At 41.1% G+C, this 24,268-nt stretch overlaps 1 protein-coding gene across 1 annotated transcript in view; it reads right to left on the bottom strand.

Moving 5' to 3' along the window:
• The window catches only part of dlc1 (DLC1 Rho GTPase activating protein), an 84,924-nt gene extending 62,369 nt beyond the window's left edge, over positions 1-22,555 (bottom strand). Inside the window, exons 1-4 of the mRNA XM_005458744.4 lie at positions 22,122-22,555; positions 19,277-21,191; positions 14,880-15,014; positions 14,628-14,762 (exon numbers count right to left, since the gene is read on the bottom strand). Coding sequence (XP_005458801.1) covers positions 14,628-14,762; positions 14,880-15,014; positions 19,277-21,127 — 2,121 coding nt within the window. The 5' untranslated portion in view covers positions 21,128-21,191; positions 22,122-22,555. The remainder of the gene's footprint in view (positions 1-14,627; positions 14,763-14,879; positions 15,015-19,276; positions 21,192-22,121) is intronic.
• Positions 22,556-24,268: the final 1,713 nt, after the last annotated feature.

The following is a 24,268-nucleotide window of genomic DNA, read 5'->3' as shown; positions in this document are numbered from 1 at the left end:
TGCTCACACATAGTTTAAACTAAAATCCACACAAAATCGTAACTAGATTTTTATCTGGCGATGCATGTGTTTATGATTGTTTAAGAGTATGCATGTGTACGTGTTTATGTCTGCACATGTGTAACATATATGTGTGCAGAAACAGCAGTAAATCATTTGACGGTCACTTTCAGACGTAACGCGGGTGAAGTTTCCTCTGTGGACAAACAGCTTCACAATTTATTGCTAATTAACGGCCTAAAAGAGACACCAGGGAGAAGCTGAAGGCTCCTGTCATTTAATTATCCGGCACAAACAGAACATCAGCAGTGAGGTGAAACCAGACATACATTTATACTCGGTGCTGTTTCAGCTGTTGCACTCGGGTAATATTAGCTCTGCTTTTTCAGCCACAAAGTTTTGTTACAGGAAAACATTATGAATGGTATGAGACTCAGCTAAGATAACACAAGCCACCTGCTCCATTTTTGCCTTTTCATCAGCTGGATAGAGGTTAGAAACAGAGTTTTTATTATTCTTGTTTCTCCACAATATACAATTTTATTTGAACTACTACCAAAATGCTGAAATACTGCACAGTGTACAGCACTGGATTAATTCAGATTTTGTACATGCACAAGACATTTTATTCCTTTATATTGTAGCAAAAAGCTTTTTTGAAAAATCTGAATGGCCAGTGTTTTGTATTTTCATCTACAACTGTGAAGGACTGGCCTTCTATGATGGAAATATGGGAGGTCTGTGTGGCTTCTCTGTTTAGGTCTAACAAGACATTTCAGTTCACCAGTGCACCCGTCTTATTGTGTAAACACGACACCACGGGTTCCTTTCAGTGACCCATGAGATCACTTACACACAGTGTAAACCTCACCTTTCACGTACTGGTGCATTTCACTTTATGATAGCAATTACAGATAATAAATACATTTAGAAATATGTTCACATATTTATGAGAACAAGAATGTTAACGAATACACGTAAGTACTAGTGATTTCACTGCACCACACTCACAGATTTTCTTAATGCTTTTCTGTTCTCCCCCACTCTGCATGCCACAGTGCAGGTTGTCCCAGTGTGGGGTCACCCAGGCCGTGTCAAGTGTCCACTGGGGAGCTGCAGGCTGCACAGCACACAGGCATCAGCTGCCTCATTTACTGCCACTAATTTACTGGAAGTGGTTTGTGTTGGGGCACAGGGGGTATGGTATGTATCTGCCTCACATGAGTATGTAGTGGACTGCAAACATGCGTGCCTGCATGATTACACACTGTAGGGTTGTTAATTAGGGTCATTACTCTAAGCAGCAGTTTGGTGAAATTGTTTTTGTCTTGGTTTGTTTTTTTTTCTCCAACAAAACACTTTTAGTGAATACATTTCAAAAATCCAGGTATGAAACTTTCTTTGGATTTATGTATGTATTTGCTTTACTAAACATTTTGGATATAATAGTAAGGAGAACTACGACACTTAATATTGGTAATGCTGGTTTACTCTAAAAGCTTTTCCGTTATTGTAATGTTTGATGGTTTGTTAAGTGCTCCTGGCAAGCAGAAATCAGGTATATATTTGTAAAATATTTATCTAACAATTTGTACTATATGTCCCCAGAACAGATGCTTGTGACACCAAAATTCTGGAAACATGATGAAAACACAACAGAACTTGTTCTTGTAGTACTGTAGGAAGTCCATTTAGCATAAGCGCGGATAAGCCTACAAATGTTCCTGTAGGTTTATGATGGAGAAAATATACATGTGATGAATTCTCTGGTTGGCAAGTTGGATGATATAGAAAAGGAAGCAACAGTGGAGTTCACTGGGAACAGGAGAACTGAGGAAAAAACTTCAAAGATCAAACAAATATAGCATGAAAGCAGAGAAAGTGGATGCAGTGGACACTTTTCATTGCTTTTAACACTTGTTTTCACCTCAGCTCTTTGTAATGTTAGAACTTCACTCTTCACTCTTTGTTCCTGTCCCTTGCGTTGGTGTAACAAGTGTGGAATTAAAGCCTATATGTATCTTATTTCTGCGACTGACAGAAACAAGAAACAACAGCACACGCAAGCGTGGCCCAAGGCCGGTTTTAGCACTTACTTTGTACATTGTCTCCATCTGACAACAAAGCTTCATGACCTGGAGCGGAGAGCGAGCATGTTAGCTCTGCTGCACCATTATTGTATAAAGGAAATATGGGAGGATTTATTCACCAGGGGTCACTATGAATCCCGCAGGTTTGATTTGACAGATTTTTAACACCAGACGCCATTCCCAAGGTGACCCTCTCTCACTCGAAACAGGGAACCTTCACATGTTATGTGAATGTGTTAACTACAAACCTACATTGTTAAATAAATGTTCTGCCACCACAATGTCGGTGATAAAAAATGACTTTTTAATGCAGGAGTTTACGTTTAAGTACATGGGTTTGGTGCTGTTACCAACTACTACATTTCTGGTATTGTGACATCAGCCCTGCTTCTGACATTCATCTGGTTTGGGACGTCGGTCCGTACTTGCCCAGATTTTCTGGTAATGAGAGGGGATTACAAAACCACTCTTAACCCTCCTGGAATGCTCGCAAACTCATTGGAGCTTTCTCAATAATATATAGATTGTCTGATATTTAAGAGTTAGAATTTAGATGGTAACAACTGCAGTTACACTGGGACATCCACAACAGCCAGTGAGAGAAAATTTACAACTAGACAAGTGAATGGGAAGAGGTATGAAAAGTAAGATGCCAATTGGTGATGCAGTAGATGCACCATTTTTTCAAGAGGACATATGAATGAACAACCAGTAATCAGTGTGTTAATCATTATCAGACACCACCTGTCAACCTATTTCCAAGGAAAAAAAATGGCCAGATGAGTCAAATAATGTGTTACTTGTGTAACAGACTGACCACTTGAGAAAAAGGAATGCTATCTTTAAAGAGACTTTGAAGCGTGACCCGTGCTTCCTCACAGATGGTCTGCTGCCTGCTGAAGAGACGTTCAAAGCCTGGTTTGAGTAACTGAAAAGGTTAATTTATTTTGTACTATGGAAACATGACAGCTTATAGACAAACAAGTAAGGACTTTCAATACCCAGTCCTAGTAACAAATATTATTTTGTCTCTCAGTAATGGCCCCTCACTGTGTGTGGCATGCCTTTGTGTGAGTGAGGTAGTCAGAGTTGTTAAGCAAGCCAATGGCATGTGGCTGTTGCACAACAAACCCAAGCAGTCCACCAGGCCTGTTCCAACCCCACCGCCAACCTCTCATCCCCACCCCCCTCCAGCACTGCAGCTGCAGTGTGTGTATGAGTGTGTGTGTGTTTGTGTGCGTGTGTGAGTGTGTGTGACCACCCATGGTTTGTGCTGGCCAAGGATTAGGGGGCTCAGCAAACCCAAACTTTTTTCTCAGCCACTTAACGCGAATGGCTAAATCGGTGCAGATGGCTTATGCCCAGGTAAGCTTGTGTCTCCAGCACTAGATGCTTAAGGTGTGTGTCTGACAGAGGAAGAAGAAATGCATCTGGCTGTGTGTGCATGCTTTCCTAGGAACACTGGAGATGTTATCTGGAACTCACTGTATTTTGACTGGCATTCATGTGCTCTTTTTGCCCTGCATTTACAAAGGAATTTATTCAGAACCCAAGAGTCCATGTGTGCATGGAAACGTGGGAAACAATTTCATTTAACCTTCTCCTTTCCAGAAAAGCCCCCCTCCCACACACACGCACACAGTTATCCACCCCACACATTTTCTCCTTTCTCCCCTGCATCCCCTTCCCTCATTTTAATAGTCTCCATATGTCACACTGAGAATGTGTCAACAGGAAGTGATGCAGTGACTTGGTTTAATGCTCCATTGGAACATTTCCTGCAGAAAAGGTATAGTAGCGTCCAGATGTTGGATTTAACAGTGACCTCGCAAAACGAGGTGATGCTTGAAAATGTCTCTGCGACGTTTATTGTGATCTTTTAATGCGGTAAAAAGCTCAAGTAAAACCTACAGCACGAATGGGTGCACTTTCAGTCTTTAGCTGTGTGACGAGGTTAATGATTTCACCATACAACCTGTGCACTTGCTCACATTCACACACATGCATGAGACTGCCAGCTGAGACCTTGATCCCTCGCCCAACCTTGAGTCATGAGTTATGTTCTGTATGTGCTGATGTCCACTGAAAGGCAGTAAGAGAGGGTGAGATGTGCACAAATGCAGACACCCTCATACATCTGACTCTGTTTACACACGTAAGTCAAAGCAACGGACTTCTGGTTTCAGGCGCTGTTGTGGAAGGATTTAGTGGTGGAGCGTAAACTGTGAACTGTTCAGTGGCCCTTGGAATCCATCACCATACAAGACAATAACTCTTCACTTGTCCGACCAGGACGGTTTTTCTCCCAAAAGGAAAATGTACTCATCATTTCCAAACTCCGCATTTCAAATTACTGCTTTCAGCTGGGCTCATCTTGTCACTCTGATTGGAAATATTAAGAAAAAACAAGACTGCATGCAGCCCACTTCTTCCTAAAGACAATTATGAATCATTTAAAGTGGTTCTGACCAAAAGATCTTGGCTTGGGTTTTTATGTTTCTCTCTCTGGATAATGCAGTTGCTTTACCTCATATGAGTAAAGCATTAAGGAAACCACTTTATGCATCTTATAGGACAACAGTCCTTTTCATGCTTGCTGTATGACCAAGCCTAATGAAAGCAGCAGAACCAGAGCAAGCAGGTGCAAAAAGACTCGAAACTGAAAATGTGCAAAGTGAGAAATATGCTTTTAAACGTTTTAATTTAAGCAAAAAGAAACAGATTACGTGCTACGAAAGCAGGCAGTCTAATGTATATGTTTTGACAAGTAGAACAAATAACCACACCTTAGGCATATGTTTGAACATGCAGAGCATATACTAATGCAGCTCTTTTCCCTCCTTTTTTTGGTTCTTTCAAAACAGAATAGTTGGCGCCAGATCGAGGCATACACACAATCATATCTAAAACTAATTAATCACTCTACTTTTTGGATTGTACTCTAAAGTAGCTCCACAAAGGGCAATATGAAAAAAGTGGGATAAAAAGTTCGGAAACCACTGATTAATCCACACAAAGTAGTTTTATAATTTTAGTTTTACATTTCTCCAGTTTCACTACGCTCATTAAGGGACTAAATGTGTCACCTGCTTCTGCTCACCAGGTCACATTTGTGGGTTATGGACCAGAGTTAATAGGGATAAGCTAAGATCCCAACTGCAACAACAATGCTGCCCGCAGGATTAGGTGCTGACATTTTTCAGGAGAAAGCTGAGAGTGGGTTAACAAGGGGGATTAGAATGTCCTCTGCACAAGATTATGGTGGCCCTGTGCTGTGGCAAAAACAGCTACTCACTCGCGGGGGTCACGGTTTTGTAACATCTACTTTAGGTTTAAGCATTCCCTTTTCAGGGCACTACATCCAGTCAAAGCAGGTCACTCGAGTCTCTCGTCCTGCCGTAAACTCCTCACCTGTACAAATTCAAATGCCACAAGCACATCTAGCTATAAACACAAAACACCAGTGGGCTGCATTCCTTCCTTAAGACATTAAGGAAAGTTGAAGAATTGAGCAAGACGCTCAAGTGGCTCTTGACTGAGGTAATCTAACTTCAAGGCAAACACGGATGGAAAACAAAAAAATGCAAACACACGCTTGACTTAAATGTCCCAATTAAAACCTCAAACCGCATGCCCCAGTGAGTGTATCTTAAATTGCACCTGGTTTTACAGTGGGTTCATGTGTTCCTCAGACGTGGTTTATTTGTTCTGTGATTTACTGCACTTCATTATCTGTGTATTGTAGGGGTGTTTCCAGATGCCTGCATTTTACAGTCATCCTCATGATTTAGTGTCAACAAGTACCATCATCTTGCAAGTATTTGCTACACGTTCTGCAGTGTCCTCTATGTAATCGATTCACGCTTCAATTCACTGACTCAGTGCATGCCAAAATACCAACAGTCAAGCAAGTTTTTTTTATGTAATTTTGGATTAAAAACTATGATTCATTTAAGTAAAAAAAAAAAAAGGCAGCGATATCCATATGGAGGCAGTGAATCGCATTGATGATTGGGCTGGTGTGATTTGGGCGCGGTGCCACGACATGTTTTCATAAAACCAGAGAGTTGCCGTTGAGCTGAGGGTGTAAACACTAAGAATCATGTGATATTTGACATTCATAACACTGCTGAAACAGAGCACTCCTTCTGTTAAAACGCTAAGCACATCAAATAAACTCTGACAAAATGTTCAGCATGAGCACTGAGTCAGGCTCATGCATGTGGACAACGCCAATAACTCTAAAGTACACCATGTGCTGTGCTTTCTTTTAGAGTTTAACTTGTGACAATATTAATGACGGATACTATGGGGTGGCTGCAGCTCAGGAGGTAGAGCGGGTCATCTACTAATCAGAAGGTTGGTAGATTGATGCCTGGCTACTCCAGTCTGCATGCTAAATGTCCTTGGGTAAGATCCTGACCCCAATTTGCTTTCTGATGGATGGTGAACACTGGATAGAAAGCACTTATGTTTCTGTAAGGATCAATCCTTTAGTTTGCATAAGCGCTTTAATCAAAATGATATTTTTAATACTAAAATATCATTATTGTTGTTGAATGGGGGGGAGGGCTGGAGCCTATCCCAGCTACCATAGGGCAAGAGGCAGGGTCCACCCTGGACAGGTTGCCAGTCTCTTGCAGGGCTAACACATAGAGAAAGACAACCATTCGCACTCACATTCACACCTATTGGCAATTTAGTATTATCAAGTGACCTAACCTCCGTAACTGCATGTCTTTGGACTGTGGGAGGAACCCAGAGTGTTTACCCAGAGAGAGCCCATGCAAACATGGGGAGAACATGCAGACACATTTATTTATTGGTTTTAACAAGTTTTACATAATACACCGTGGACATAAAATAAAATAATGACACACAAAAAACAACAACAACATAATAATAGAGACAAAAAGAAAGCAAACCATAACAGAAGGGGAGGGGGGAGGGCAGACAGACAAATCAAGTTAGCACTTCAAGCCGTCAAGTCCACAGTGTATACGTTACAGTTCTCCAAAAAGTGGCAGAATTTTAACCATATAGCCCAAAACTTGTCCAGTTTATTTCTTGATGCACAAGTTATTCTCTCCAGAGTTAGTATAGATGTCAGTCCATTAAGCCACTGAGATAGTCCACATATTTTTTGTTTTTTCCAACACAGAGCAATACATTGTTTGGCTTCCAAAAGTCCAGTCGTTAACAGAGCTCTAATGTTTGCAGCAGGTACAAAATTATTTGGGTATATATTTAAAATACATATTTTGGGATCAAGTGGAATCACATCACCAATGATTTGGCTTAACAGATTGATTACTTTTTTCCAAAAGACTTTCACATGTGGACACTCCCATACACAGTGAAACAAAGAGCCCCTGTCCACTCCACACTTAATACAGGTGTCTGGGATGTTTGGATTAAAATTATGCAATTTTGACAGAGTAATATAGTTTCTTGTTAACCATTTATATTGAAGTAGTTTAGATTGCACATTAATTGTCTAGATAATTAATGAAAGGCCCCTTGCCAGTTTGTGGTCAAACTCAGGACCTTCTTGCTGTGAGGCAACAGTGCTAATCACCGCGCCACCGTGCTGCCCCATTTTACAAAAGAGCAGAGAAAAATAGTTAAGCACAGTTAATAGATTTTGTTTACAATGCCAAATTACAGTTATTTACTTAAAAATAGAATTTTAGTGGTTGAATGTTATGCATGATTCATTTCTTACTGAGTCCAAGGTGCTGGCTCAAATTTGGACATAAATGAGTTTAGATTGATAAATGATAAATAACGATATATTTTTATTAGTTTTAAATATGTTTTCGACAGTTGTTTTCTTGTTTTTGTGACAGGTAGTCTAATACATTTATTGGGCGCTGTAAATCAATTCTCTTGGAGTACTTTATGCACTGCCTTTAGCCCTGATTCAACAGGAATTTCCTTATGGGGCATGAGGAGAAATTCATTTTCCACATCCTGTTCCAAACATAAGCCTTTTCTTTTTTCTTACCCTCTTTTTGGAAACCACAGCAGGTCCGTGTTTGTCTCCTTGTTACAGCTGTGCTCAGCAGAGAAGCGACCTTGGGGACAATGACACTACACAAAGCTGCTAGCATGGCCATGACCAGAGCCACTGCTAGCAGCCCTTGACAGACTGAATGGTGGCTGGTTTCATAGCTCCCTGACTCATTATGGCCTACTACAGCCTTTAAGCCAATACGTGGGTGGAATGTAGGCAAACATAATTACGCCTGTTGCCCATTGTGTCGACTATTGACCACAGACAGGAGTGGGAGAGAGTGGGAGTAAATGTAAAGATAAATAAAAGGCAGTGAAAGTAGCAAAATACTCAGACTTTTATCTGCCTGGGATGCGGAGAAGGTGTGGTCTAGATGTAGGATGTTTGGGGACTGCGAGGCTGCCAAACCGGAACATGGAGGAAGGACAGAGCAGAGATCTGCCAGTGACCTTAGCACGCAAACCACAGCATTTCTATTGTCCACCAGACAGATAAAGAGCCATGTTCATACATAACCTACTGACAGGGAGTAGAGTCTTTCCGTCATTCTGAAATAGAAATATCTCTCAATCAATCATCCCTCCCAGAAAAAAACAAAACAATCCCATAAACCCAGATATGGAAACTTTTACTTTCTAAATTCACTGGCAGTGAAACCAGAGGTAAAATTGAATACTGTTGCTATGGAGACAGAATACAGATCCAAACATACGGTCAAAGGTCACCGCTCCATGGAATGTTCACCGAAGACGCATGAGAGGATGAGAGGTGGTGCCCGCCAGCACCTTCCCTGTCATCATGTGCATGACATGTGAAACACCCCTGTGCTAAATTTAACAGGCAGTTATGCGATTTGTTCAGCAGCTTCTGTGTTACATGCCTTGGGAACTGTCGGTGCCCAAGGTGACTGATATGTTGTTTCCGACTGTAACATTTAAAGGAAGGTGGATAAGGGTCAGCAGGCTCCGCCCGCCTCTGTGACTTGGCACATCCTCTGCAGCGGCAGAGCCCTAAAAATAGAGTTGCATAACAAATACCGCTTGGACTGCGGATGGCGCAGTAATGTCACTACATTGTGCTTATCTATTCAAATTTTGGACAAATAAATACTCATTTTTATACTAGGGTTATATTAGTTTAAGATTATTACACCAGTTTACTGGTTTAAGATGGTCAAGCATGAAAGATTTTATACTTTTTACTGTTCTGGTGCTTTATAATGCAAACTGAATGCAATTTTTTTTTAAAAGGTATGTAAAGATGCTTTTGTGACTTTTAGGAAAACAGTTGATGAAACCACTAACTCGAAAAGTAATCCGCGAATAATCATCAAACCAAAAAAAATCATTATTTTCAGCCATGAATACAATATACATCCGAATCAGTGTACACACCAGGCTAAACCAAATAAAACCCACCTGTTGCAACACAATAATCCAAGTTAACCAACAGTTCAAGACACCTGCCACACTAAGCAAGTAATATAAACCTGCCAACAAAAACACTCAGAGTAAAGAATAGCAGTTCCAGCATAAGAACAAACACCTGCTGCAGCACAACATCCGCTAAATGTTCGGCTCACATTCTATGCAAGAATAACAGCCACCTGCTGGAGGCTAACAATACCCACCGGCTAAGCTTGCAAGGAGCCAAGAATGCATTCACATGAACCCAATACCTTATCTGCAGCAGCGAAGGAATGATACTGAATGTCCACTCATCACAAACAGATACAGCCACATATCACCTTTAGTGTGGTTACGTAAAGCTCGGGACGGCATGAGACAGAGCTTCAGTATATGCGGTGTGTTTACACCCGAGTGTTGCACTGTGTTTTAGGAGGTGTCATGGGGATAGTGTCAGCACAAACACCAGACACATCTTGCATAATCCAGCTGAAGAAATGGAAGGAATGTTAATGCAAAAATGATAAACACTTTACTTTTAGCACGTCCTCCGCAAGCATACACACACAGAAACGCATGCATGTCAGCGATGAGAGTATCACTGTTTTTCACAACAGCTTTCTCGATGCTTTGATGCACATGTGGGAATCATAGAGAATTCAGAGAGAATTAGAACTGCAGTTAAACAGTTATTTCAAATCGACTATGCCCATATTTTACTTTCTCAGACAGTCCAGACTGTGCTCTAATTGCTTCAGCTTGGCTCCTCTCTCTCGTAAATTACAGAAGCGTGTATGGTAGCGTTTTACCTTCAGACGGGCCGCACTCACCCCCGGTTGGCTAAAGAGATATGTTGTTTGCTCTGTCCTGTGTAAACTTGCAAATACCTTCCCAACTGATGTCAAGAGATGCTCACGGCAACATGTACAAATGTTGATGAAAAAGCGATGCAGAAAAGGGCGAGAGATTTCCTAATAGGGTTTTTTTTCCCCCTTTTAATTTTACATCAGGCTATCTGGGATTTTGGTTGTTTCAACATTTTGGTAGTGAGACAATACAAGGTTTGTTTTATGGGTATGACCTGATTGTTTGGATATGTCAATTTACTGTGTATGGGGCAACTAAAGTACAGGTGCCTCCTAATTTCATATAATTCAGAGGCTTTTCAATAAATCCTATTATTCTATTATAATGCTTAGCTATTGGCGACAGTGTGTCAGAGGGGTGGTGATTAAACCTGATTATGATTTAGATGCCTTTTGTGATGATGCATTTGTTGTACTATAAGCACTTATGGCAAGTCAGTCAACACATGTACGATCTATAAAAGCTGTCATTAGTATAGAATAAAAGTTAATACTAGGAATTAGGATTAAGTTATTTCCTATTATAACCTTAGATTACACCCACACAAAAGAAAAATAAAGTTTAGACAGTTGCCTCATACTGCCTTTCCTGTAATCTCTATTTAGAGTTGCGTGTGTGTTCATGTCTGCAGGTAAGTGACAAGATTGTTGATACTAGAAAGTTGTTTTGCAGTCTGAATTTACATTAGAGAAAAGACTGGTTGCATGTCCTGGTAAAGAGTGAAAAAGTAACATCTGCTAAAGTGCAAAAAAACTAACAGTTAACCAAAGTTATTATATGTAACGAATGCTAAGGTAACAATTAAAACAATCCATCCATCCATCCATCCAGCCATCCAGCCATCCTCTTCCACTTATCCTTATCAGGGTTGTCGGGAGGCTGGAGCTTATCCTTGCTACCATAGGGCGAAAGGCTAGGTCTAACACAGAGAGATGGGCAACCATTCGCACTCACATTCATACCTATGGGCAATTTGGAATCATCAGTTAACCTAACCATATTACCTTCATGCCTTTGGACTATGGGAGGAAGCTGAAGTACCGGGGAGAACTAAAGCAAACATGGGGAGAACATGCAAACTCCACACAGAGAGACCCCAGCCGGGTGGTGGATTCAAACTTGCTGTAAGGTAACATTGCTAACCACCGTGCTGCCGTGCTACCCCACAATTAAAACCGGTTTTGCTAAATAAAATTAAAAAAAACTAGGCTTTGGAAACAAAACAAAAATAGACTGAATCTACAGTCTTTCGTACTTACCAATCTAACCAAACCAAAATAAAAATATGCAGAAATGCCTTTAGTTTAAGTCGTTGTTGGTTTGATTACATTACTTATTAGAACCACCAGCCCTGTGAGGGTTTGGTGCACCTGTTTATTCATCTGAGATGTCAATGTAACTTATGTTTGTGTCAGGTGTTTGTAATTGTTGTTAGACAGTTCAAAAGATGGGTGTAGCTACCATTATGTCGCTCGTTGGTTTGTGAAGTCCCGATTTGAACCACTGCCACCATTGTGGTTGCAAAAAAAGAGTTGTGATGAGGAGTGACAGGTCTTATTGTGAAAACTCTTTGGCTAATGACTTATCGATCACAAGTCGTTAGCCAAAGTTGTTAGCTAAAGAGTTTTAAAAAATATTGTAACCGAGATTTACAAAACAGGCTTTATTGTGTATTTACTAAGACTCAAATTGATTGTCTAAGGCCATGAACTCAACAGAAAAGTGTTCACGGAGGTCAAATCAGAAATCCGTTTAGCTATACACTGCTATAATACTAGAAGTCTTTTTGCAGCCACAGCCATCACCATCTGGTGGCCCTGAGATAGAATGCAGGTTTAACCCTTTTCTTTACTGGCTTCATTTTTCCACCCAGAAGCTTTGTTCATCTTTGATAATGTTTACGGACCTGACAAGTACCAACCACCTGTCAGTGTTAAAAAAATGAATCTAAATTGAACTCAAGCGTTTAAAATAAATAAAAATAATGAAACAGTCTTGACCCAGATATCTGCTGGCTATATCAGAACAGGGGTTCCTCTCCAGAGGCTAAACCCACCAGAAATAGCCAATGGGTTGCCAGATTGCCTTTCCTGTTTTCCTTTAGAAAAGGCCAGTGGATTTGTATTGTGTAGGTAAAAAGATTAAGTGGGTGTCACAACATTTTATGTCTGAAAGGACCCCTGCAACTATGAACTACTGAGATCCCCTTCACCAAGTCTTCATCTCTTTGGCCTCAATCAATCGCTCCACAGGGCCACCACTGTAAAAGGCCTTCTATTAGGCACAGTGAAAGCTGTGTTTACCCAAGCCTAGTGAGTTACCTTGGGTTACTGTAGGAATGGAGGTTGTGGAAACTGCTGGCTACAGACAAAATAAATCACACATCACTGAGGATGTTGATCTGTACCCTTTAAATGAACCAAGAACTGTTCTTATGTTTTTGACGGCAGAGAAGATAAACAGCACACAGCAATGTCAACTGTGGCATTGCAACAGATAAATTGTGAAATTAATAATTTTTGTTTTCAAAGTAACTCAGACACTCCTGAAAGGTTACAAAGTTATGTTCTATGTCCTTTTAACCAGTTTTGACATAGAAAGGGTTGCTTGAACTAGGCAATGGCTAAGCAAGGCTGACAAAATCATTAAGTGAGCATGCAAGGGTTTTAGACACACGTCTCACTCGAAGCGTGTCCCCCACTGCTCCCTCTTGCCCTGGCTTTTCACCTCCCAGACCCCCCTTCTGACCCTTCTGATGGGGTGAAGGGATCTAGATCTTTGGAACCAGCTAATTATAGAGTTTTAACGTCTGCTTTGGTAAGCCCTAAGAGCTGAGGGACATTCCTACAATTGGAAGATTGAGTATGTGTGTCTGTGTGGTCCAGATATTACTAGTGTTGTGGGGACCTAAATCTGTTTACTCAGTAAGATGATGGACCAATTTGGAGTGGAGGTCATAGTTACATCATTCTGGTGGCAGAAAACAAGTGAAGGAAAACCAGTGGAAGCCACAGAATAGGAAGACATGTCTCTTTTTTACAGATGTTCATCAAAAAATATTGAATGTATTTTTCTAGAATAACACAATAGAAGTGGACCTCTGAATGGAGACAAAATGTGGCACAGGTCTAGTTTCTGTGCAAGTCTCACCCAGACTAATTTCTTAAGGTTTTGTTGGACGGCCTATAGATATTAAATGGAGATATAGAGTCAGAGGAAGAAGTTGTACACTTGGTGTGTGTGAACTGGGAGCCTAACTGAGTGTTCAACTCAGTGTTTCTCAAAGAACCTCCAGGCACTTGATTTGAAAGATGGTAAGTGGATTCAGTTTGGTAACCTTTACTTTTTTTGGCTAAATGTTAAAACGTAGAGCCTTTCTGGGTGTTCACCGGATGAAGCGGGTGACCAATATGCTGTAAGGCTATTCCAGAGGTCCAGGTTCAAATATGCCCCGGGGACATTTACTGTGTGTCATCCCTTCCTCTCTTTGCAAGCCTTCCTGTCTTCGGTCCACTATCTCATCATACATCTCAATGGAAGCAAAAAAAACCCCCAAGTCTTCACCCCTGAGCAAAAAAATAACACAAGATCCTTCCTCTTTGCCAAATACTTGCATTGGGGGTTTCTCCACCATGCCATCAAAGAAAAAGCTCCCTTCAAACATTAATTGAGCTGGGCCCATGTCCTCATTTTAGGTTTGACAGCGTTTTAGTAGGTAAAGGTGAATGCTTGGACGTGAATTGAGCTGCGGTTTGGGGAAGGCCTCGAAGGGGACTGGCGATGGCTCCCGGGCCTGGCAGATCCCCATGTACTAAATAGGAGTGAATAAGTTAAAGAATTGAGAACAAGGAGGGAGGGAGGGTGGAGCACGTAAACGAGAATGAACAGTTTGCAGAACTGGGGGGACATATATAGATGACAACCGGAAGGAGCGTGTTTGAAGGCGTGGTCCCGCTCCTGAAATTCCGATACATAATCTCCAATTATTTGATCTTTCACCTTGAAAAATGAGGTGTTTTATTGTCACTGATTTTTAAGTTTAAATGTTAATGTCAGTGTTTTGGGGGGTTTTTTGCTATTTTTTTCTATTCTATTTTCTGGCTTTTTAGTCATTTTCAAAAATATTTTCATATTTTAACTGCCCATATGTTTTAGTCATGTCAGTGACATTTTGCCAGAAAATGTGATCAGTCAGTTGCAATCTGGAACCTTGTTATGATTTCTATATACATTCGGGCGCTGACTTACCCCACTCTTAGGCTTTGCTCCAAGGGCTTGTGCAGATCCTGAAGACAAAGCAGCAGCAGTAGCAACAACAGCAGCATGTGGATGTGTGGGTGGTTGTGAAGAAGAAGATGCTGAAGAGGATCCTAAATCAAACTCCTGCACAAGTAAAAAAACAAACAATATAGTTCACTGAGAACGCCGAACTGCTGCACAGTTTCAAATATAGAAAAAACTGCTGTCACATCCAGCTAGATAACTCAGTTGTGCGGGTACCGGGTGATGCCGTCGATGGAAGGTGGCTGTGCTGTCCATGGAGGAAGTAGCACTAAGGGCATTCTCAATTTCCTGATCTAGCTGGTCCAGCTTCATCAGCAGCAGCACCATCGAGTCCAAGCGAGCATGCCCGCGCTGAGACAGATCAATGGAGAAAAAACAGTCAAGCTCACAAAACTAGTAAGACCAGCATTAAATGTTCCGAAATCAATATGTTCCACATCTCTAAGGAAACTTTTTTCTCCAGTGTCATCTGTTATCTGTGACCAGATGATGAGGAAGAGAGCAGAAATATGAAATATATATGTGAAATGTTATTAGAAATGTGACCGGAAAAGCCAAAAGTCAATACTATACTGTGAGATCAGAACTATTCACAGTGTCAGTGACTTTGTTTTAAAAAGCTTATAACTTTTAAGCATGATTTCAAGTACAAAATACATCTAATTGTTCCTTTGTTCTTTTGTTCCTCTGTGTTCCTCAGCATCCTTCCATTTCATGCGATTAAAATAGCTCTGATTTACACATCTTGGCCGTTTAATGGCTGTCTCTTTTGTTTCGCCTCTGTCATTACTTTAACACTCCACTTATTTGCCCTTTAATCTGCTGTGCTAATTTAGCCATCTTAGGGCTGCAATAACAAGTCTCATACTGACCTCAGGTGGTCTGACTCGTGCAAGACAAGCTGAGCATCATGCTACAACCCAGCATTGCATCACACTCCACCTACCACTCTGTCCTCTGCTAACCTTAAGCCCTATGTTGTTTTCATGCAATTTGAGCAGGAGTAAAACGTGTAATATCCTTTTCTTCGCTGCTTAAAGCAGTATGTTTTCATTTCCCTCTGCCTGTCTTATCTTGGCACCGGGTGTGGCTCCCTGTCTGAGCTTCACCCTTGAGAAGAACCCGAGGAAATTTCATGGCTGGCCCATTACCCGCAAACAAACCTTGTTACAATCCCCGCTAACAGATGCTGTTAAACTCTTAATGAGAGTGAGCTCACGGCACACACACAGCCACTGTGACTCTATGCTTACGCAAAGCTACAAAAACAAGTGGATGTGAGGCTGGCTTTCAAGCCTAGTTTGTCTCTACATGCAATACCTTGAAGAGGAATCTTTAGGTTATGCACTTTTTACAGATCATAAATGTGCCTACTGAAATGTCCAGCATAGCTTAATCAAAAATGTGCTAATAGAGTCAGCATACTAAAGGTAGCCTCATCCCTGCGCCTGGCTTCCAGCTCCAACCCTAATAATGTCTTATGACTGCTGCTACATTTATTTTCCAGTTAGTGCCCAATTAGGCTGTCAAAGTCAGATCCTATTGGTTTGCTGAGAGCGCAAATAGACATGCCATGTGTGTCGGGGAAATGCGCCTCACACTGATGCATTCACTGAGATTTCTAGCTCGTGGCAGAGCGCAGCTCGTGGCAGAGCGCAGAGCGCAGAGCGCAGCGCGCAGCGCTACGGTCCCATCTTCTTGGCAAAGTATCACAATGAAACATTGTACCATGGTAAAACAATGACATCTTTACGAGGCCTCGCTGAATGAACAAAAGCATCTGGCTCGGGATGGCAAAAACAACCACAAAACAGCAGAGTGAAAAACAAGTGCAAGCGTAAACTTCAGTTGCCTCGGAGGCAAAGTTTTTAGGGGCATTCTGGTGGTTTGGGTGTTCTCAGAAGGTTTCTTTTCTCTTTCCCATTTTTGAGGTTTCTGTCACATTCCACTTAACTTCCTGTTTTTTTGAGATGGGAGATGTTTCCCACACTGTTTGAACTCTTAGATCCCTCTTTCCCCTTAACTTGTTTTTTTTTTAAGCCCCCCCCCAGCCGCCTGTCTTACAGCCAGTCTGTATCCCATTTCTCAGACCTCTGCATTGAGTGGGCTCTCTTAATTAATACAGACAAAGAGGCCAAAAAGGAAAAGAGAGAGCACTGAGGGTGATGCTGCCAAGTTGTCTGCTGACTGTTGAGCCAGTTTAGCCTTGGGGTCAGGATAAGGCCTTGTTGCTAAAACAAATAAACACAGTAACAAAGCCCAATATCAGCTTAATCTCAAGCCATTATGCAAACCAGATGGGTTCGTTTTACAAGTTGAATCTGTAACAAAAACTTGGTCTACTGGGGGATGCAATCATCAGTCAGTACAATATCTTGTCAGAGATCATTCCAGGCTGCTTCTGTCATTATCCACTAAAGAAACTAACATAAGCTCAGTAATTCTCTTTGTGATATTGAAAACACTTCTCCCATTTTTTATGTCCTGTGGGATTAAAGTGCACATTTTTAATTGATATTTTATCAGCATGGTCTTCTATATGGCACATTTCCCGCGCTAAACTGGACATACAAATCACGCTGCTGTCAAAGATGAGGCAAGCCATTACCATATGGTAGATGAATTGTCTTGGCTTCTTCCACTGGCTTAACTCCTCTTTTCAAGTTCCAAAATCCTGCTTTTTTTGAGGGGTATTTAAAGTCATCCCAAGTTTGAAATTAGAGCCAGGGGAAAATGTGGCACTGGTTTTCCATGTCTCCCTGTTGGAGTATGACCTATTGTTTTTGGCAGTCGGTGGATTGACTTCAACATTAGTCATGGCTAAAAGTGGCTCCAAAGTTTCTAAAAAATTTATGTGGAAATAATGCTATGATAATCTTTAGGATTACACAACCCATAGGCTTTTCAGGAACACAGCTATAACCAGAGTGTCAATATATGACAAATAAACCACTCAGCACCAGCTGATTTTAGGGTTTCTATTCTAGACTAAAAGCCAAATATTTTTTTATTGTATGCCTGCATTTTATTCTACTATTAGGAAGGGGTTGTGGTATATTATTAGGGTCATGGCGGCACACGTCAATAGATTTATATAAAAAACAAGTGAATATGACCAAACAATAGTACAATAATCAGCACTACAGTCTATTTGCACATTACATAATCTATGGCCAACAAGTTATAGTTAACCATACACTGCACAGTTGCACATGGACTCCTTTTGTTTAAACAAATAATAAATGAGTTGTAATAACATAACTTACGTCATCATATGAGAAATTATAATTCCTGACAATATGATATTTTAAAAAATAGAACCCAACCAATATATCAGCCATGCCAATACCAGCTAATATTGGCTATTTGACAATACATCCATTTCAACATTTATAACAGGCGATACATGTAAAAAGTAAAGAAGATTTAGGAGAAATACTCTTTAACCATGTTATGGGTTATAATGTAGCAAAGTTAGCCCACCACTCTTAACTTCACTTTTGGCAACATGTATTTGGGACATCACAAACACAACAGCCAGTGGATCAGAGCAAAGCCAAGAGTGAGCGAATAATCCACAACTTGTGACGGCAAAACTGTCATATTATCTTAGTAGGGACTCATCAATAACTACACACAACAAGTGTTAGGGAATCTATTTATGTTTTGTAGCTCTCAAAGAATAAATATCAGCTGACATATCAGATATTTAAATCATCAAACACTGGTATGAGCCTTAAAAATCCTATATCAGTGAGTCTCTATCAGAAAATATCTGTGTAGCTCTTTGCAGTTACCTTGGCATTATTATAAATGGCGTTACTATAAATATTTATACTTCTGATTAATGCAAAATAGGTGAATTAATATGAATTTGAAGCGTTCCACAAGTTTTTATAATAAAACAAACTCAAGATGTGTCACTGTTTACAAGAGAGTGATCAATTTGATCTTGAATGTCACAAAAGAATTCAACTTATGTTTAACAATATGTTTCTTGTCCAAACAACATGCCTTCTTAATGGACCCTGAGTTGAAATGAATGGGCTTCTTACTGTTATTTTAAAAGGACTGAAACTACAGTAACTAAATAGTAAATACAGTTTCAATTGTCTGATTGTTGCTTTGCTTCACTGATCCCAAATCCACGAACTGCTTCTAAGGTTTTTGGTATATTTTTGTACCACATAAGCATGCTGCTAACAGTGTGAAAACAATACAAGATACAGTATTTGCTACAGAAAACAGTTTAAGCATTTCACCCTAGAGATTACTTTGAGCTTCCAGCCCCCTCTGCGTTCATGGTCTCCATGCCCTTATAGGACCTTGTTTTGCAATGAGCGGTTGAGAAAAAGTACAACATTTCACAGACCCCCCTTCCACACAGCCTCCTCACAGATCTGTAAGCATGTGAGAGTGAAGTCAGTGTTTTCCGAGACACTTGCCAGAGTGTGGGACCAAAATTATGTGTGCCCAGTAAGTGTCTGTTCATTAGAAGCATTCAAGTCGCAGAATTACAAAGACAGAACTTGCAAAACTGATCTAAACTAGTATACATGTAGTAAACTAGTAATTGTACATCCATTCCACTTCCGTATCATATTTATTCTTACCTTTCTCAGCCGCACTTTGAACACGTTGTCTTCTGTCTGATCTGCATGCTCATATGTTCCATCTAAAGCCAAACTGCCGTCTTGTGTATCGTTGTATATAACTGAACGTACGTCTTCCCTTGACACCTCCATTGTGGCTCCTGGCCGGTGGTGTTCTCTGTGACCATCTGCCACCTCAGAGGCAGGTGACTCACTGAAGTGAGGACCTGAGGCTCGGTTACCATGGAGTCCCTCGTTGACCTCTGTAGAGCATGGTGGCAGGTTTTGCGTGTTTTGTTCAGCAACCTCGTGTTTGTCATCCAAACAGCAGTGCTCAGCAGTTGGATTTGGGGTCCTGTTAACATCATTATTCTTTTGAGCATGAAGTAGAGAGCTGTCTTTTGCCTCCACAGGGCTGATCTCTGGTATAGTGTCCAGTTTGGAACAACTATATTCTGTCTGATGAGGAATGGTGAGATCCTCACTAACAGGCACTAAACTTTGGTCAGTATTTCCCAGTGACTGACTTACTGAACCTTTCACATCCTTATCTGCACACTGTGTCGTGTTTGTCCCAATGGCATCTCCTGCATGTCCAGAATTAATTTGTTTAGATGACACGTTGCTGTCTGCCATTAAAGAGCAGCACTGATTTATGACACCAACATCAGATGATTTAATAGGCCTGACGGGTCCTGTTTTCTCGCTGCTTTCTGCTTGTGCATTTTTCTCTCCCTGGGGCCTGCTCTCCGCTAACATTTCAACATTGTGCTGCTCCAACAATGTCTGGTTGGATATTTCCCAACCATGATCCTTATCCAATGGTCCAGCACAGTCTTCATGGCCCCGCTCTTCTCCTATAGTGACTCTTGAGAGACAGCTCAGTCCTGTATTTTCATTTAGAGTTTCTAGGTCACTCAATCCATCTTGCTTGTCAGCAGAACATGCACTCCGGCTCTCAGATATTCCTTTGCCACATTCTCCATCTGCTACTAATGATTCCACAGTTTTGTTGATTAGCGACAGTGCTTCACCACCCTCCATATTTGCTGAGCTTTGCAGAGCATTCATACCAGGCTGGTCAGAGGTGACAGTGTTGCTGTCCTCAACATCTGGGAGGTCGGTTTGAGGTTCCTGTTCGCCGGCAGAGCACCAGTTTACTGTGACCCCACTGATTTCAGGAGGTCTGCTGTAACCCTCTGTATGGCTCTCCTTTGTATCCTGATGGTTTGGAACTTTGCCAGGTTGCTCACCAGCACATTCGGACAATGGAGGCACATTGTTGGGAGAGATAGAGACGTATTGTTGGTGAGAGATATGTGCACTTTTTAAGACACTGACATCGCACATGCTGTGATTCTGGCAACTTTCTGTCCCCAAATCACTTTTATTATCAGTCTTATCACTGCTACGAGTTGCACAAGAAATATTTGCACTAGACATACCACTGTTTGAATTACAAAACTCTCCAAAATTCCCAGGGTTTGTGGTTTGGAGATCCTGTGAGTCAGAGTCAGTTTTTGGGAGTATGCCAGCACCCACCAACTCATAAGACCGATCCACTGACTCCTGCAAATCCTTTCCATTGTTTTCCATTAGTTTTAAGTGTTCCAGTTCAGTATCGTCATTCATCGCAGAAGCTCCCCCTTCACAAGTCTGAGCAAGGTCATCTATAGGCAGCTGGTGGCATCCCTCTGGCATAGAGGAACACCTCGCCCGTCTACCTTGTTTCGAACCCGCAGAACCCATCCATAGCCCATCGCCTTCGACCCCATGACAGCAGACGAGATCCAGATCATCGTAGCTGTACTGTAATCCTGATGGGTGAGTCACATGCTCCTCCCAGCTTCTTTTACGTATGGCTACCGGCATAATGGGCAGCCAGTGCTATCCCATAAAGCTGCTTTTGATGCCAGGTTAAATAGAAGGACCAGATCTGGTACAACAACAGGAGAAAAGGAGATAAGAAAGAGGCAGTGTTGCAAAGTTTTCACTTTGCAGGAGCTGAACGTACAAATAACGCTTCAACTTTCAAGTAAGCAACCAAAGTGTATTAATTTAACCCAGGAAACCAATTTCTTTTGAAGCAGAGTTTTTCCATATTTCAGCTTGGCAACTACAAGTAAACTACTCTGATCTCTAACAATTGTTTAATTTTTTAAGACTGAGAAAGCTTAAATCGTTGAGATTAATGTAGACATCCCTCCGATTGTTTATCTTATCACAAACAGGAAACTGTAAACAAAGCCGTTTGTCAGATTTGCACCATTTTAACAGTGAAAAAAAACTTTCTGAAAAAGTGCTGGGTGTTGGTTAACAGTCTTTCTGCACCCATTCACCTTCAAAAATAAGAGACTGAAGTAGATTGAAGTAAAACTGGAACAGAATCCAACACTATCACAGAACCAAGTGCAGGTCTTATCACAGAATTCAAACTAACATGTACTGCATTACACTGCTCTGTGTTTTTTCTTCCTTTTGTGGCTGATTTCAATGTATAGATGTGAAGAAATAGTGTAAATCATGCAAGATTTACACTACTCCATAAATCTGCTATGTGTCGAGACAGACAAATAAAAGCTTTTGATTAAAGAGAACCATTCTGTACTACGTAAATAACACAATTCAAAACAACATAGAATAGCCGTCTTAAGTAGTCTGTGACAAAGAATCAGACTTTGTTAAGTGTATTGAAAGTATTTTAAAAATGGAAGACCTGCTTGAAGAGTTTCTTTTCCCAAAATTTCATTTTAAGACATAAGGATGATGGTTCTAACTGCCATTTGCACCCTTTGGCACAAACATGTACCTGATTTGGTTATATGTAAAGTAAGGGAAAGGTCCAAAAAGCAGTCGCTCCTCTTACTTGCACTCCAACGAACAGCTGACAGCCGAACTCCACATTCTACAGTGGAGGAACACTGATGTTTACTTCTCATAAATACTCCAGTGATGACACATTGTTTAGCAACATAATCTAAAAGCTTTTGTGGAAATCCAGAAGTGGAATATGTAATCCAACCCGAAGATTGCAGATCAATTAGTTCCTGAAATGCAGTTTGTCAAGAGATGTTTCTCAAGCTGACTTTTCATTCATCCATCAAATGAAATCTGTCCACGTTTGGGAAATTTAAATTCACTCTTTCCAAGCAAGAAGTCCTTACTTTAAGCTTCTACGAGCCATTTTCTAGACTCGAGTCAGTATCTTCGCTGTAAAACTGTTGGACAGGCACTGAAGCCCCCAGAGGAAGGCAGAAAGCCGGGAAGCAGTGAAAAGTCCATGGACAACTTCCATCTTGATCACATTATGGTTTTTGCTGACGCTGAACGCTCAAGAGTCGAGGTGGTGTAAGAGGGCTGGGTTTTCTTTTCCCCCGGCCCTCCCTTCTCTCCTCCGCTCTATCCTTTTTTCTCATCAGGTCCCCTCCCCGCTGGTTTTGACAGTGAGTCTGAGTCACATCTTAGAAGCCCCATCCCCCGTCTCACAACTCTCTAAGCACACCATACACTCCACCCTCCTCTACTGTACACTCGCTACTCGCTATTTCAGAAATATTGCTTCTCTTTTCAGGAGACATTTTCTTCATTCTTCTTTAGCTCCCTATTTCACCAAGCTGGGCAGGAGGAGTTGGCTTTGATTAGTAACAGACAGGCTGCTTCGTAAGACTTCGGGCTGCGAGCCAACTGAGATTGCTCTAATGTTTTGGCAGTTATATCTGCAGCAAATTTGTCATCTTGTAACTACAAGTACTCTTAGATAAAAATACTGGCACTCATGAAAAAAATACAAGGCAAGATATCTTTATAGTTAATCTGGTTGGGGGAGGTGTTTAAAAATACACTAAAATGGTAAATCATATTTCAGCATTTATAATAATGGAGACGGCTTTAAAAGTGCTATGAACCTGACAATTTTCTTTTCAAGGAGATTAAGTGGGAAGAAAAAAAATTATTTAGGACCAAAATACCAGCAATTCATTTCCTAATATAGTAATTTCTCTGTGAAACACTTTGCAGAAAGGAAGGGCAAAGCTGGCAATGACTGCGCTTTATATCACAAAGACCAACTGACATAATTTGTTTTTAAACCCATAGTGGAAGTAGGTGCTGAATATTTCATTTGGAAAGCCTGGACCAATTGAAAACCTCAAAATGTAAGTAATCTCCTAATTTCACTAAAAATCCAGCCATGATCAGATTTATAATGAGTGTTTTTGTGTTGGGGTTTTTTTCTGGGCGGGGGGCGTAGTTGGGTCAGCTGCATACCAACAGGGACAGTCCAAGCACAAGAGAAAACTGGAATGAAGCCCCTTCCAACTATCTCTCTAACCCCAGCCTCTAACCTCTGGGTCATCCAGATGTGAGTCGAAGCTTTGGATGAGTCTTTTCTTAGGGGCTGCACTGGGAAACTGTGCACTACCATAAATGTTGACTCTCCGGGGACACAGATGGTCGAACTCAAGGGCAAGCCATCCAAGTACAACAAGACTCTGCTGTTGCATGTCACATGATGCACTCTGCACACCAAGTGCCATGTAATGAAATGCAGATTTTTTTCGGTCACAGAAGCTTCTATGTGGATACGGTTGGTGATTGAAGTGCAGAGCCTGACACAGAGCATGACTCAGGCTATCCACTCATTATCTCCTGCAGACGTCCAGTACTGCTCTATAATTTAAAAGGCTATGCCTTCCCCTGCCAATCACACCATCTTGCCCGCCCTCAGGGCAACTGGTGTACGTCACAATCTGATACACCAGTGATACTGTGAAAACACATATTTAGGCAACAACATGTGCAAGACAAGATGCCCATCAGCAATGTTTCTGTGTGTGCAGTTGTGTGTAAACTGAAAGAGCAGTGAATCACTAAGCGTGGGAGGTTAAAGCAAAATGTAGCTTTGATGTGAGTAGAAATCTACAGCTACTGTGGAAGTTCTGTGAGGCACTAAATACAAGAATGTGAACATACCAACCATGATGTAACAATATGTATGCTGACCTTCAGCTAGGA

This window comes from Oreochromis niloticus, linkage group LG6, assembly GCF_001858045.2.
Source record: "Oreochromis niloticus isolate F11D_XX linkage group LG6, O_niloticus_UMD_NMBU, whole genome shotgun sequence".
Taxonomy (NCBI): domain Eukaryota; kingdom Metazoa; phylum Chordata; class Actinopteri; order Cichliformes; family Cichlidae; genus Oreochromis; species Oreochromis niloticus.
The sequence above is the reverse complement of the archived record's forward strand: the minus strand, read 5'-3'. Positions and strand labels throughout refer to the sequence as shown.